The sequence below is a fragment of the Rhinolophus sinicus genome, chromosome X, assembly GCF_036562045.2.
Source record: "Rhinolophus sinicus isolate RSC01 chromosome X, ASM3656204v1, whole genome shotgun sequence".
NCBI classification, from domain to species: Eukaryota; Metazoa; Chordata; class Mammalia; order Chiroptera; family Rhinolophidae; genus Rhinolophus; species Rhinolophus sinicus.
Window position 1 is genome coordinate 109089694 of NC_133768.1, and position 16035 is coordinate 109105728.

At 42.4% G+C, this 16035-nt stretch overlaps 1 protein-coding gene and 1 pseudogene across 10 annotated transcripts in view; one reads left to right on the forward strand and one right to left on the reverse strand.

Moving 5' to 3' along the window:
* Positions 1–4408, forward strand: part of MTM1 (myotubularin 1) — a 95524-nt gene extending 91116 nt beyond the window's left edge. For 8 of the 10 annotated variants that reach the window (XM_074323264.1, XM_074323269.1, XM_074323266.1 and 5 more), the window contains one exon: positions 1515–4408. In XM_074323264.1, coding sequence (XP_074179365.1) covers positions 1515–1682 — 168 coding nt within the window. In that variant the 3' untranslated portion in view covers positions 1683–4408. The remainder of the gene's footprint in view (positions 1–1514) is intronic. The other 2 variants (XM_074323273.1, XM_074323268.1) reach the window with 2 other exon arrangements.
* On the reverse strand, positions 2977–14087 carry LOC141569589 (high mobility group protein B1 pseudogene; annotated as a pseudogene).
* Between the last annotated feature and the right edge of the window lie 1948 nt (positions 14088–16035).

A 16035-nucleotide genomic window follows, 5' to 3' on the forward strand; every position in this document is an offset into this window, starting at 1 on the left:
CTTCATTGTTGGTGCTCACAGCTTGGGTGGATAGATAGCTTAACACATTGGAAAGCAGGACAGTTCTGGAAGCCACTAGCGCTCAAGGAAGGCCCTTCCGTACACTTGTGGCTTTTTTGTTAATGTCTTCATATATTGCTCAAGCTTTCGAGAAGCTTGTCCTTCATTACTTCAAAACATTAATGTGCTGGTGAGGGAGTCTTCTGGGGGCTGTTCTGTTATCTACATTGGCCTGGGCGGTGATTACATTAATGTCTATGTACGTCAACATTCGTTGAGCTGAACATTTTAAGATTTATGCACATGAGTGTATCATTTATATATCAGTCCAAAAGTTTGAAAAATTAACATGCTGGGGAGAACACATTCTGTTCTAGCCTGACTTCTCTCTTTACACTGCTGTCAGTGAGCTATTTATCGAAGCAATCGGCATTGTAGCAAGACGGACTGTGTTGACTCGCTTCACTCTCACAACAACCCTGTGAGGTCCAGGCTGTTTTTATTCCCATTCGACAGATAGGGAAGTGGGGGCACCCAGAAGGTTAAGTCGCACAGCTATTAAGAGGCAACCTGAGATTCACACTGGTGCCTGCGGGCATCAGAGTCGCTGCCGTCAGCCGTGCATTACTGTGGGCAATAGCACACGAAAAGCTGTGTGAGAGCAGAGCACTGTGATCGAAAGCCCCCACGTTACTGTCCTCAAATTTGCAAAAAAAAAAAAAAAAGACTCCTCTATTCCCAAGTTGTGGGGCTGTGGGGCAACAGGCACTGCCAGACTCACTAGTGGGCACATCAGGTCACATCACCACCTCAGAGAGCCATTTGGCAGCATCTAGTTCTACCCCTGGGTAAATTCCTTTGAGAAACACTTGCAAACGTGCATGAGAAGATGTGTCCAAGGAGAGTAGAGCACTGCATGTAGGAGCGGGGAGCATTGGAAATCGCTGATTATCCATCAGTGTGGGAATGGATGGATAAACTGGTTTATTCATTCAGTGGAACTCAACAAGAGTCGAATTCAGAAACATAATGTCAGGTCAAAATATCAAGCGATAACCACAGAACACCACCATTAATGTAAACTTTCACAGAATAGAAGGTAATAGCGTGTTTTGTTTTTGGCTACTCACTCATAGGCGAAATGTCACAAATGTCCGAAAGAAGGAGGGCCCCCCGCCAACTTGGGAAGACCTGTTGCCTCTGGGAGCAAAAGGGCAGTGGGCCTGGGATCGGGCAACACAGGAGACATGAGCTGTGCCTAGGCTGAGAAACTAAAAAGATGGTGACGCATGTGGGAGGAAATGTGTACATTAGTTATTTCTTGGTGGTATTTTATTATTCTTTGTCCTTTTCTGTATTTTTAAGTTACACAGTATTGGAGGAAACTGTGTAAATGTTAAAGCTCAATAAGGGCCCTTATTCAGAAAGCAGGACCTGTGGCAGATGTGTGCAGCAGGTGAATTTCGAGAAGTGGCTGGCGCCAAGTGGTAACTCGGGTTTGTGCTTCTCTCCAGCAGCCGAACCCAGTGGAGCAGCGTTACATGGAGCTCTTGGCCTTGCGTGATGAATACATAAAGCGGCTGGAGGAGTTGCAGCTTGCCAACTCTGCCAAGCTTTCCGACCCCTCGACTTCACCTTCCAGCCCTTCCCAAATGCTGCCCCACGTGCAAACCCACTTCTGAGAGGGAGCCCTGCCTGGCGCTGTGTTCGAGCTCTGAAAAAAGAAAATAGTTGACTTGCATTTGGGGCCTCTGTACAAAGTAGATGAAAATATTTACCTCCATGTAGAACTTGAAATAACATAATCTTAAACTCTTGAATATGTGCCTTCTAGAATACACATTACAAGAAAACTACAGTGGCTACACGGCAATCAGAAGAAAGGAGCCCAGATGGGGTTTGGGAAAATCCTGACACCTTTCAAAAGCAGTGTTCAAAAAATATAAAGTTTAAATTTAATTTGCCTCTTTAGAAATGCTGTGTATATAATGTGTAATTTGTGGGCTTAATTGGAACAACGTTATTTTAAAGTGAAGGGGACAAAAAAGTTTGTAAAATGGTTTTTCCTCAGGTTGCGTATAAGCGTTGCTTCAGATTATCTAAACTGAACCCAGATGTGAAAGGTGTGTTACTGCCAAAACCAAATTGAGCTCAGCTTCCTAAGGCATTATCCAAAAGCTCGGTGTTTCAATAATTGCCAAATTTTATATCACCGTTAAGTGGTGACTTAAAGAGAAATAGCTGTGTAGATTAGTTTTTCATTATTTTGAAATTTTGGAATATGAAGTGTTTTCCCCTAATTTTCAAGAGAAGCATATTTTTATATTAAAAAAAAACCTGTGGGGCCCAGTTAAATATGATTTGATTTTTTTTACTAATAAACAAAATTGTATTTACTTAGAAGCATTCAGAATATCAGCAAAACAGCTGCATTTTTTTTTCTGCAATTACAGAGTGGTATTCAGTTAACAGAACAACACTTATTTTGTATAAGCTGCACCAGAGACAACTGAAGATGAAAAAACTACCGTCCCCATTATAGCTAATTTGTGCTGTGCACCAACAAGGACCGGCTTTAAATTTCCATGCCAACTTACAGCCCCCACACTGTACCAGACAGGGTTAGTGGCTATAGAAAATACCACCAGTCCAGGGCTATCTAAAGACACATTCAGTAGTGTGTTAACTATACAGAAAAAAGACACTGTACAGTTTGAAAACAAATCTCACACAGCCTTACATTTCAATTTTTTTCTTTAAAAGGAGTGAATTGTGTACGGGGTGTGGGGGGTTAAATGTTTGTAGACAAGAAAAAACTGCGCTAGAACCAGTTTATCATCCTCTTCTTCTTCATCCTCCTCATCATCCTCTTCGTCCTCCTCCTCTCCCATCTTTTTCTTGCTCTTTTCAGCCTTGACAACCCCTTTTTCTGCCACACCAGCCTTCCTTTAGCTCAGCATGCAGCAATACCTTTTTTTAGTTTTCCTCCCGCTTAGCAGCCTTCTTCTCATAAGGCTGCGTGTCGCCTGCAGCAGTGTTGTTCCACATCTCTCTCAGCTTCTTTGCAACATCACCAATGGATAGACCGGGATGCTCGCCTTTGATTTCTGGGCGATACTTAGAACAAAACAAGAAACAGGCTGAAGAAGGCCTCTTGGGTGCATTGGGATCCTTGAACTTCTTTTTTGTTTCCCCTTTAGGAGGATATAAGTCTTCATTTCTCTTTCATAATGGGTCTTGTCCGCCTTTGCCATGTCTTCAAATGTGCCTTTTTCTTTAGCAGACGTGGTCTCCCCCTCTCTGAGCACTTCTTAGAAAACTCTGAGAAGTGACTGAAGCATCTGGGTGCTTCTTCTTGGCTCCTCGCGGCAGGTTTGCACAAAGGTGCCTATGATGACACTGCCTCTCGGCTTCTTAGGATCATCTGTGCCCGTTTAATTATTGTTCCTCAGTGAGCACAGAGCCACCCAGTGCCCATCTGACTCACACTGGCCCCGGCTCTGTCTCTATGGGGCTCCCTGTACTGCAATGATTTGATTTTTTTTTTAACTTTGTCAGTTCTAGTTTCTAAGTTTTTCCATGAGCTTGCCTAAAATTCTGAACCATTTTCAGGTTGTGGGAAACCCCTTACATAGCACTGTGCAAGGATGTCGGATGCATTATGCTGCTGAGGTGAATGTTTTCGCAAATGTTGCTCTAGTCAAACGAGCTTCTCTGCCAAAGCGTAGGGTTGACCATCTTGGATGTTTGAGCTGTTGCTAGAGCATCATTTTTTGAAATAAAAGCTGCAGATGTACATTTGTTGAGCATATTCTTAAAAGTATTATGTTTATTAATTCCAATTCAAATGGTGTTGGGTGCCCCGCCCCACAAGTATACGTAAAAACTAGTTCCCCAAGTTTTACTTGAAGTACCCTGCAGTTTGCTTTTTCAGGTTTTTTTGTTTTCCTATAGTATTAAATGAAATTTCAAATACAGTTCTATTTGCTATCTGAACTAATTCATTTAGTAAGTATATTTGTAAAAGTTAAGGCTAGAGTTAAAACAATTAATGTGTTTTACAATGATCTGTAAAGGACTATTTATAGCTAATACGGTTTTGTTTTCAATGAATTAAGAGAGATTAAATATATCTTTGTAAATTATTTTATGTCATAGTTTAATTGGTCTACCAAATAAGACATCTCAAAAACAGTAGTATAATATATAAATTTTGTATGTATAAGAAATTTTATTAGACATTCTCTTGCTTTTTGTAAACGCTGTAAATATTTCATAAATTAACAAAGTGTCACTCCATAAAAAGAAAAAAACTAATGCTATTAGCTTAAAAGATTTTGTGAAATTTCATGAAACATTTTTCATGGCAATAATGATTAAAGACCTGCTGTAATAAATATATTAACAACATAGCACTCTATTTTCAGGGATGTGACCACATATGTGTCTTAAACATGCATGGTGTCATTCATCTTCTTTTCGTTCCCTGCCTTGACTTCACATGCTCTTTGTCTTACTAGCAACCTTGTAGGGCTGTCCCCAAATGCCAACAATATTGGACATTTAAGTGCATTAACAATGCAGATTTTAGGAGTCACAACTGTCTTTATTAGTGAGGATAGCTCTCCAAAAGTGCTGGGATGCATAGACACAAGACTTCAGACTGGACGGAGAACACAGCACTTGATATTAAGGGATAGGAAGACATTGGTCGAATAAGGCATACTGGATGTCTCTTTAGGTAAGAATTTAAATAGTACTGCCAATTGGAAATTACATTGTTTAACTGTGGGCATCTGAAAAATACTAAATAGTTATACTAAATTAACCATTATTTTAAAACCTGATGGACTCTTAAAAGATTGAGTGTATCTTTTAAAACTATGAGTATTTGAAATGCTTTGCGAGATTCTTCTTCAGACATTGCTGTGTTTCAGTTTCACTACATCATGAGCTACTGATAGTCATTATCCCTTGTTTTCAGCTGAGGAGAAGGTCATTGCTCCAGGGGTTCACTGACATGCCCGAAGTCCCACAGTATCAAAACAAATGTATGCAGGAATTACACTGAATTCTGCCTCTCTCGAGTTCCCACTGAATACCTTAGCTCTGCCTTCTGGAATGAAATAGAAAAATCTCTCTCCCTGGGGCAGCCCTTCAAATAATTTGGAATCACATACTTTTGATAATACAACAGTTTTTTTTCTAAATATAGCGGCACTTCCTGATCTATTTTTGGTAATGCAGTAAAGCTCATCCTTACGCTTTTTTGGAAGGAGTAATACTCAAAAGTTTCAAAATAAGCTGACTAGTAATTCATCACCCAAAGCCCTTTCTACAGATTGCAGGTTTGTGGTTTCGGTCATTCAGACAACTCTTGTGGTATTTGGGGGCATTAGGCAAAAGCAGGACTATATAAAGGGAAAGTTCTTAACATACAGGAATTTTATTAGAGTGTACACACCTGTGACTGGAGGACATAGCTGTTGGTCATAAAAGCAAAAGCAGGGGACACACAAGGGACCTAAGAAATGTATACAGCATGTAGCCCACCAACAAAAATGAGGATTAGCACATTCGCAGAAAAATCTTACATGGTTGTAGATCGCAGTTGAATTTCTTAGGTTCACCATCACTGAAAAGCATGATACTCGAATACCAATATTTGAATTAAGACACATACTCCAACCTCTATTGGTAAGTTTATAACTTAGTTAAGGAATTATTAACAGTCATTTGTATTAAACATATTTGGAAGATGAAAGATCAGCAAAACAAAATATTCTCATTATGAGGCTTACATTTAGATACGGATTATTCCTTATTAGCAATAATTTATCCTTTAAAAGCAAAGGCAATAATGTATTTAAACCATGTAGAGTAGCTAAAAGTTTAGACATGACCATTGAGGCCTAACAGTTTGCTTTTCTAGTAGCTTTGGAGAACATGGCTTATTCATTTACAGTGTTTAATGTTTATGTGCTTTTGAAATTGACTAAGTTTCACAGTGCATTGTACATAAATTACAAAAGAAAGTTGTTCACCTCATTTCCAGAGCTTTAAGTCACAAGCCTGTATTAGAAAGAACCCTGGTCGGGATGCGTAGACACCTGGATTCTCATCTGGGCTCTGGATGGAAGGTGTGAGGCCTGGGAGGAGACCTCAGTGTCCATCCGTTCAGCAAGGGTATGGGCTGCATATTTTCAAAGGTTCCTTACACCCCCAACACAGCCCTTCTCAGAAATGCATTTTAATCGCTTGTGCACATAACAATATTTATGGCACAAGATGGCATTTGCCTCGTGTATTAGTTTTCTGTTTCTGCTGTAAGAAATCACCACAAACTTAGTGGTGATTTATTATAACGCATTTAGTATCTTAACATTTCAGGAGGTCAGAAGATGATTGAGAGGTAGGCAGGAGTCAGTCATGGAGCTCCTTAGGGGCCATGTTAACTTATATATTTTGTTCTCCATGCCCTAGGAGCTATTGAAGGCTTTGGGGCATGGGAGCTACATGATAAAATGTGTCTGGCAGCCATTTGGAGGGTGACAAGAATGGGGACAAGCCAGCTTCAGGCTATTGTAGTTGGCCAGGTGTGGAAGACAGCCTGGAGTACAGATGAGTAGAGATGCAGATTGAAAAATAACCAGGAGTTGGTGATTGATTGTAAAGAAGAGGTGAGAAAGAAGTCAAAGAGGATACTGAGGTTTTTGTTAGGGCAATGGGGTGGCAAGTGGTAGCATTTCCAGAAACGGAGTATCAGATGAGGCGCAAATGGAGGCGGTGCTGAAGCCAGTTTGGGACATGCTGAATATGAAGAGGACAGGCATCTAAGACGTGGTTGAGGATAAAGGCCTGAAGCTCACAAAAGAAATCGGGGATAGAAACGCAAATTGGGGGATAAAACCATGGAGTGGATGACAGCGCCCATGCAAGTGAGTGAAGAAAAGTGATGAGCCCCCACTCCAGATTTTAAGGGGCAGACTGAGGAAGAGGAGACCCACCCAGAATGAGATGGAGAAGGAACGTCTAAGCAATGTAGAAGCAAACCGTTGTATTATGGAAGTGACAGAAGAGATCATTTCAAAGAGCAAGTGCTTAGCCTCAGAGAGCTGGTAAATTTAGGATGAAAAAAATGTCTCATCAATTTGGATAGTAGGAGGGCCCTGGGAGACATATGTGAGAGCTGTTTCATTATGGCAGAAGCCAAATAACGGAGTTAAAAGTCACTGGCCCAGGTTCTAGCTCAAGCAGCTACGGGAAGCACGAGCCCAGTTTGAGCAAGTCTGTGACTTTGGCAGCAGGCCTGCTCTAGCACCACTAAGCAGCAAGGAGGTGCTATGGCTTGTGTTCCAGATCCCAGGGCAGGGGGGCCATGCTACAGCGAAGAGAGGAGAAAGAAACTGGAGGAGTAGCCCCGCCTCCTGCTGTCATTCATTCAACAAATATCAATAGAGCTCTAGAGCTGATAGAGCTCTATCAGCTTAAATGTCACTCAGTTATGGAAGTCTTCCCCAATGCCCTGCCCCTCAATACTGTCTTTGGTCCCCCCACCCGAAGGTCCCCTGGCACTCTACATGTCCTTTATCATTCCATTTGCCATACTTTGTTGAAATTATTGTTGAATGTCTTTCTCATTATTCTCTAAGCACAACAGGGTGCCTGGAACATGGTAGGTACACACGATAGATAATTATTTGAATGCATGAATGACTAAATGAATGAAGGGTAGGAAGTGTGTGCTGATCTTTCTGGAGTGTTGCCTAGAAAGAAAGGAGGGAGATTAGATAATAGCTATTGGGAGAGAAGACCAGAAAAATGGGCTTTTTGAAGGAAGAGACTTAAATGTGATGATGTATGGGGAGGAAGGAGCCAGTGAGAGATTCACGATAGAGGAAGAGAGCTGTTGCCTAATAGAAGAAGGCGTCCAAGTGGGCATGAGCCCAGGGATATAGGCAGAAAGGGAATGGCCTTGAACAACACAAGGGACTTCTGTTCTTCGGCAATACAGAAGAGGAGAATGGGTGCTGATGAAAAAACACTTTATGGAGGGGTGTGGTAACTGAATAATGTCTCCCCAAAGATGTCCACATCCTAGTCTCTAGAACCTGGGAATATGTGAGCTTACATATCCTGTTTCCCCGAAAATAAGACCTAGCTGGACAATCAGTTCTAATGCATCTTTTGGAGCAAAAATTAATATAAGACCCGGTATTATATTATTATATTATATTATTTATTATATATTTATTATTATTTATTATATATTATATTATACTATACTAATATTATATTATATTATATTATATTATATTATATTATATTATATTATATTATATTATATTATATTATATTATATTACATTATATTATATATTCCCAGTCTTATTTTACTATAAGACTGGGTCTTATGTTAATTGTTGCTTCAAAAGACGCATTAGAGCTAATTGTCTGGCTAGGTCTTATTTTCAGGGAAACACTATAGCGAAGGGCAATTAAGCTTGCAGATAGAATTAAGGGTGCTAATCAGGTGATCTTGATATGGGGAGATCATCCTGGATTGACAATGTGATCACACTGGTCCTTAAAAGTGGAAGAGGGAGGCAGAAGAAGATTCAGTGTCAGAGCGATGCCATGTGAGAAGGACTCACCTTGCCATTGCTGGCTTTAAAGATGGAAGAAGGGGCCATGTGCCAAGGAATATAGCGGCCTCCAGAAGCTGGAGAAAGCAAGGAAATGGATTCCCCCTAGCGCCTGCAGAAGGCACTGATGACACCTTGATTTCAGCCCAATGAGACCTGTGTCAGACTTCTGACCTACAGAATGTAAGAGAATAACTTTATGTTGTCGAAGCTACTATGTTTGTGGTAATTTGTTACAGCAGCAATAGGAAACTAATGCGGTGTGGATAGCGAATTTGAGGGAGTCCACGCCTGAGTAACTCAATTTTCTTACACACACTCCTCTGGGTCTGTAAGGTATTTGAAATTGGCCCGAAGCAGAGGAGGGGGAAGAAGATGAAAACATCCCTAAGAAGTGGGGATGAACAGCGAGCTCTGTGGTGTATACTGTTCAAATTCACTCTACCTCCGCAATTCAGAAATCCTCAGGCACCAGTCTTGTGGCGCCCCCAGGTGCTTGGTAGAAGCAAATGCAAGTACTCTCTGGAGAAACATGCCTTCATTCTAGCCGCTCAGATTTCTCACAATTTTCCCAAGAGAATGAATCACTCACAGTAAGAAATAGCAAAGACAGAAAGCCCTCAGTAAAACCTACAGAAACAGCAGACAGCAGGAGAGGACTTGTAAGATTATTTGGATTATCAGATACAAGCAGTGGTGTGCTGAGTTGACTCATAGGGGCTCAATAGAGCCAGTGGTGAACACCGCTCTCCAACTCCTTAATCAGTGATGTCAAGGTGGTAGTTTGAAATTGGCTAGGGTGGGAGTTTTTACACCACAGAAATCAGCAAGGGCTCTAAACCGTTTTTGTTTTTTTCCTTCAGAGAGCTGAAATGAAAACTTTACCAGCATACCACTAGATACAGGCTGTAAAATTATCATGCATATTACCTTTAAAGAAATAAAATGTAGGAGGCCTTGGATTTAGCAATGAGGTTTTAGAAACAACAACAAAAGCATGATCCATGAAAGAAAGAAGTGGACAAGATGGACCACATAATAATGGAAAACTTGTGCTCTGTGAAACACACTGTTAAGAGAAGGAAAAGACAAGCCACATACTGGAAGAAAATCTTTGGAAAACATATCTAATAAAGGACTGTTGTCCAAAATATATAAAGAACTCAAAATTCCATAATAAGAAAACAAAACACCAATTAAAAAGTGGGCAAAAGATGTGAACAGAACACCTAGAAAGATACACAGATGGCAATTAAGCGTACGTGAAGATGCTCAATATCATATGTCATTAAAATAAGGTACCACTACACACCTATTAGACTGGCTAAAATCCAGAACACTGGCAACACCAAACACTAGCAAGGATGTGGAGCAACAGCAACTCTCATTCATCGCTGATGGAAATGCAAGATGGTACAGCCACTTTGGAAGACAGTTTGGCGGTCCCCGAAACTAAACATATTCATCATGCCCCCAGCACAAGCACTCCTCGGTATTTTCCCAAAGGTGTTAAAAATGTATGTCCACTCTAAAACCTACATAGGGGTGTTCATAGTTTTATTCATAATTTTTATAACTTCGAAGCAACCAAAATGTCCTTCAGTAGGTGAGCGGATTAATAAACTGTGGTTCACCCAGAGAAGGAAATATTCTTCAGTACTGAAAAGAAATGAGCTATCAAACCATGAAAATACATAGAAGAAACTTAAATGCATAGTACTAAATGAAAGAAACCCATCTGACATGGCTACATACTGTATGATGCCAACTATATGACATTCTGGAAAAGGTAAAACTATAGAGACAGTAAAAAAGATCAATAGTTGTCGGGGGTTGTGGGGAGACAGGGATGAACAGGCAGAGCACAGAGGAGGTTTAGGGCGGTGAAAATGCTCTAGATGATACTATAATGATGGACACATGCCATTACCCATTTGTCCAAACCCACAGAATGCACAACACAGAGAATGAGCACTAATATAAATGATGGATTTCACTTAATAATGTGTCACTATTGGCTCATCTGTTGTAACTAGTGTACTACACTAATGCAAAATGTTGACAATAAAGGAAACTAGGGGAGGGTGAGCTGTGATGGAGTAATAGGAACTCTGTACTTTCCATTCCATTTCTCTATAAACCTGAAACTGCTCCAAAAAAGAAGAAAATTATTAATTTTTTAAAAGGCATCCCAGGTAATTTTTTATAGCTAGTCCAGCACCAAGTGTTTAACTACTATTTTAGGCAATGCCTGCATTTTGGTCCAATTGCATCCTTAAATAGATGCCATTGAAATGATTCATCACTGACTGTGGAGTCAGCTTCCTTTGGAACACCTTGGTGTTGTATTGATTGAGCCTTCGGACAACAGTATGCTTAATCTCTTTCTTCACCTCTACACCTGTAGAAGCAGTGCCTGACAGGATCTGGTAGTGGGAGTTCAATCATCCAGTGGGATGTGGATTGGAAATGGGAAGAAATGTGAGTACTGTAGTGTGTCTTCCAACCCAGCAAGTTTGTGAGTCTCTGCCCCGGTGTTCCATTGCCTCTCAGCTCTAAATCCGCCCATGCTTAACTGCTCTGTGATGGAAGTGGGCTTTGTAAATATGTCTCCCTTACCAACCGACACAATGTCAATCCTTGTCTGTAGAGAGTGCTGCAGAGATGCTGCAGGAGAAAGGGCTCTCTTTCCCTTCCAGGTCTGCTGTGCCTCACTTGCTAGTCTCCTGCAGAGCACAGTTTTCTCTCGGGCTTGGCTCCTGAGCATGCAGTGTCTTCTGTGCTGGGCTCCTGCGTGCATGAAGTATGTCTTTTATTTTCTGTATTCTGATGCTTTCACATCCGGTGCCCCTCTCAGGTTGGGAGATCCCTGTGGGTTTTGTTTTTGTTCTTTGTTTTCATTTTATTGGTCCATGCAATCCAAAGGTCTGGGACTAACTGGTTTACACTCAGTGTCTCCCTTTCTTCCCCTCTGTGATGGTTAATTATATGCATCAACTTGACTGGGCTATAGGATGTCCAGATATCTGGTTAAACATTATTTCTGGGTGTGTCTGCAAGGGTCTTTGGAAGAGATTAGTATTTGAATTGGTAAATCGGCAGACTGAGTAAAGCAGATGTCTCTCCCTCTCCCCAAGGGCTGGGGTGGGGGTGGGGTCTCATCCAACCCACTGAGGACAGAATAGAACAAAAATGTGGAGGAAGGTGGAATTCTCCTTCTGCCTGGCTATTGAGCTGAGATATCCATCTTCTGCCCTCGGTGCTCCTGGCTCTTAGGCCTTCAGACCTGGACTGGAATCTATGCCATCGGCTCCTCAGTTCTCAGGTCATCAAAACACGGCACCAGCTCTCCTAGGTCTCCAGCTTGCAGACGGCAGAGCATGGGACTTCTTGGTCTCCATGAATTGAGGGAGCCAATTCCTCATGATAAATTTCATTACCGTTAAGCTCTGCATAATGACATTTTGGTCAAGACGGACTACATAGACGAAGGTGGTCCCATTAGATTGTAAGGGAGCTGAAAAATTCCTTTTGCCTAGTGACATCGTAGCCATAGTAATATCACAGCACAATGCATTACTCACGTGTCCGTGGTGATGCTGCTATAAACAAACCCACGGTGCTGCCAGTTGTATAAAAGTCTAGCACATCCAATTATGTACAGTACATAATTGTTGATGATAATAACTTACTGTGTTACTTGTTTATGTATTTACTGTGCTATACTTTTTATCATTGTGTTAGAGTGTCCTCTTTCTACTTACAAGGAAAAAAGTTTGTCATCAAACAATATGTCGTGTTACACCAGCAGCAGCCTCGTACATCTCGTGTTTACTGCCTCTGTTGATTGCATCATTTTTGTGCTCGATTTAATCGCATGTTGGTTTGTATACTAACATACTGTACAGGTTGGTGGCCTAGGAGCAATAGTCTGCACCGTATAGCCTGAGTGTGCAGCCGGCTAGACCATCTAGGTTTGTGTACGTGCACTCTGATGTTTGCACAGTGACAAAACCGCATAGCTCCCCATTTCTCAGAGCATATCCCCATCATTGGGTGGCACATGACTCTATAGATATAGAGGTAGAGACAGAGAGATAGATTCTGTTTCTCTGGAGAAGTCTGACTCATATACCCTCCCAGTCATTTCTGAACCCTCACCTCCCGCTCCAATTGTCCCCTGAAAGTGTTCTCATCAAAGTCCATACCACCTCCGCATGGTTGATTCCAGGGACCACTTCTCTGCCCCATCTTACCAGATGTCTCAGCACCACTTGACACTCTGAATCATTCCTTCATTAAAACCCTCTACTCTCTTGACCCCAGGCTCTCTCCACCCTGGCTCTTTTCCTTATCTCTGGCAATGCCTCAAGCTCCTCCAGGGCTCCTCTCCTTTCACCTGCCCCTTGAGTGCTGGTGTTCTAGTATCTCACCAGCATCGGCCTGACAATTCACTCCTCACCTTGCCTGCCACCACACAGGCAGACAGCTGACCCCTTAAGTGATTCCTGGGAAGGCAGATGGTCAACCCAACAACTCTGGGTGGAACCTTGCAGGGCAGAGGGGCTTGGGGCCCTCATGTATTGGGAAACAATTCTCCATGGCTATGTCAGGTTTCTGCATGTGCCAGGTCCTCTGAGCAACTAAATGTATAGCCAAGTTAAGAACATTGGTATAAGGAGACAATTCCACATAGTAAAACTTATAGAAGTCTCCCTCCACGGAGCCAGTTCAGTGTAGTAAAGGTAAAGAGATTTGATTCTAAGGCAATTGCTCCCTCTGAAAGGGAGAATGGACTGGCCATTAGCAACCCCATAGAAGATCAGACTTCCCCACATTTGGGATTCCTCTTCTGTCATGCACCCCATTGCATGTGCAGATACCATCTGGCCCCCTACTGGACAAAGGAGGTCAAGAGGGGAAAAGAGTCCAAGAGAATGCCCTGGCTGCTGCTTTGGCTGTGAATAATAAATCGCCTTTGTTTCTGACCCAGAGACTTCATGTTCTCTGTCAGAGTATCAAAGTGCAGTGGCAGGCTAAATTTTTTAGCTTTCTAGTAGGGAAAAATCTCAGGCCCTCCAGAGCTTCAGACCAAATAGGGGGAACCACCTTCTTTACAGGGCGGGGATGATTTGGGCCTGGATTCCCAGCTGAGCGGGCAGACGGGCACTAAAAAGGGGGGATTACTTCTCTGGGCTAGACACCAAGAACAGTGTTTGGGTGCTCTTTGCTGTACCAAAACAAACAAACAAACCCCCCTAAAACCTAGTAGCTTAATACAACAAATTATTATTACTCAAAAATCTGGAATGAGTCTCCAGCTTCACATAGTGTTGGCTGGGCCTCTGGAATAGCTGGAAGGCCTGAAATGGCTTCACTTACATGGCTGGCTGCTGCCTGAGGAACTCAGCTGTGGCTGGAGGCTGACAGCCTTGGTTCTCATCTACCTGGGCTTCTCCATGTGCCTGGTTGGGCTTTCTCACAGCATGGCTGCTGAGTCCAAGAAATTATTCCCAGGAGTCAAGGTGGAAGTTGCAGATACTTTCAGGTCTAATCTGGGAAGTGATGTAACATCCCTTCTGTCACATTCTATTGATCAAAAGAGGTTACAGGGCCAGTCCACATTCAGAGGGAGGGGACATAGACTATACTATACCTTTTGATGTGGGAGTGTAAGATCACATTGCAGAAGAGCATGTGGGTGGGGGATATTACTGAAGCTGTCTTTGCAGGTACAGTCTACCACAGAGGGACTATGCAGTAGTACTTCTCCAAGTGCAGTCCAAACCCCCAAGCCCCCATGGATTGGACTAGATGTTCCCACAGCCTGCATGCTCACCACAAATCATAGCATTTACCCACCTGTAATGTCATTGTTAATGTGTCTGTCTCCTTCCCTTGACTGTGAGCTTCTTAGGCAGGGATATGTCACATTCTATCACTGTCCTGTAAGTCCTAAGTTTGCTTAGCTGAACTGAAAGTTTGATAGTGTCATAGTGAATTCTTCTTTGGCCCAATCCTCCTCAAAGAATGTGGTCCTTAAAATATGTTTAAAAGTTCAACATTTTCTTTCTGAGAAATCTCAAGGCAGCTAGGATGCTTGCAGCTCCTTGTAAGAAAGTACTTGACTATAAGTGGGTGTCAGTATGCTTGGGCTGCCATAACGACATACCATATACCAGGAGGCTTAAACAATAAACATTTATTTTATTACAGTTCTGGAGGCTGGAAAGTGCAAGATCAAGGTTCTGGCAGGGTTTGGTTCCTAGTGAGAGCCCTTTTCCTGGCTTGCAGACAGCTGCCTTCTCACTGTGTCCTCACATGGCCTTTCCTTGGTGCCTGCTCATGCACAGTGTCTCTTCTTATAAAGGCATTAATCCCATCATACTAATGACCTAATCACCTCCCCAACGCCTCATCTCCAAATATTATCAATTGGGAATTAGGGCTTAACATGTCAATTTGAGGAGGAGGGACATAAACATTCAGTCTATAATAGTGGGTTAAACATTTGACTTAACAATTTTGGAAAACCAGGACACTGCAGGAGGTAGGTCTGCAGTGTGTCTGGAGATCTTCCCGTCCTTCTTCTCAGCCATCGTCACCCTGCTTCCCTTTCACCCCAGGCTCACCCCATCTTGTATGTAAGATGGCTGCTGAGGCTCAAGCATCACATCCTAAAGGTTCAGTTGGAAGTTATTAAGCTGGTAGGGCAAAATGGGTGTGGGAGGGGAAGTGGAAACTCCATGTCTTCAGGTCTGCTTTTTAGCAGGGCCCTAGGCCTGCTGTCCATAACCAGGGTAATCATAGGCCAAGGGGCTTGGTCATCACTGCCAACAAAATCAGGGTGAGTTGACAGAGGATGAGAAGTTGGATATGTGAACTGGAGTGAAATGAGCAGGGAAATAAGTCTAGTCCAGGAATCAAATGTCCTAAATGCCTTTATCATCAGATATCGACTTGATTTTCATAGTGGTGATTTAACCAACAGAAGTGAAATGTTAGTCTTAATATAAATCAAGGGCAGAAGTTCTGAGGGGGAGGGCTGCATCAGAACACTTGGTTGCCCTACAGATGCTGGGGAGGTGGGTTTTGTGGGAGGGAGGGAGGAACAGCGTGGGGAGGAATTGCTAAAATGTATGGAACTGCTCCTGCTTGGAGATGTCAAGACCAGGGGTCTGAATTTCCCCCACCCCAAAACTTTTCTGGGACGACAAATTGAATGAAAACAAATCATTTGTAATCCTTGAATTTCCCTAAACTTGTTTTAAACACCCTGAATCTATATAGTCCATCTGGTAATAGTTTCCTGCGCAAAGCACGTTCTGCATCACCCTTTTGTAGACTTTGACCCCAAGTGGCTTGGGCCGCGACCAGGTTGCTCAAGCCCG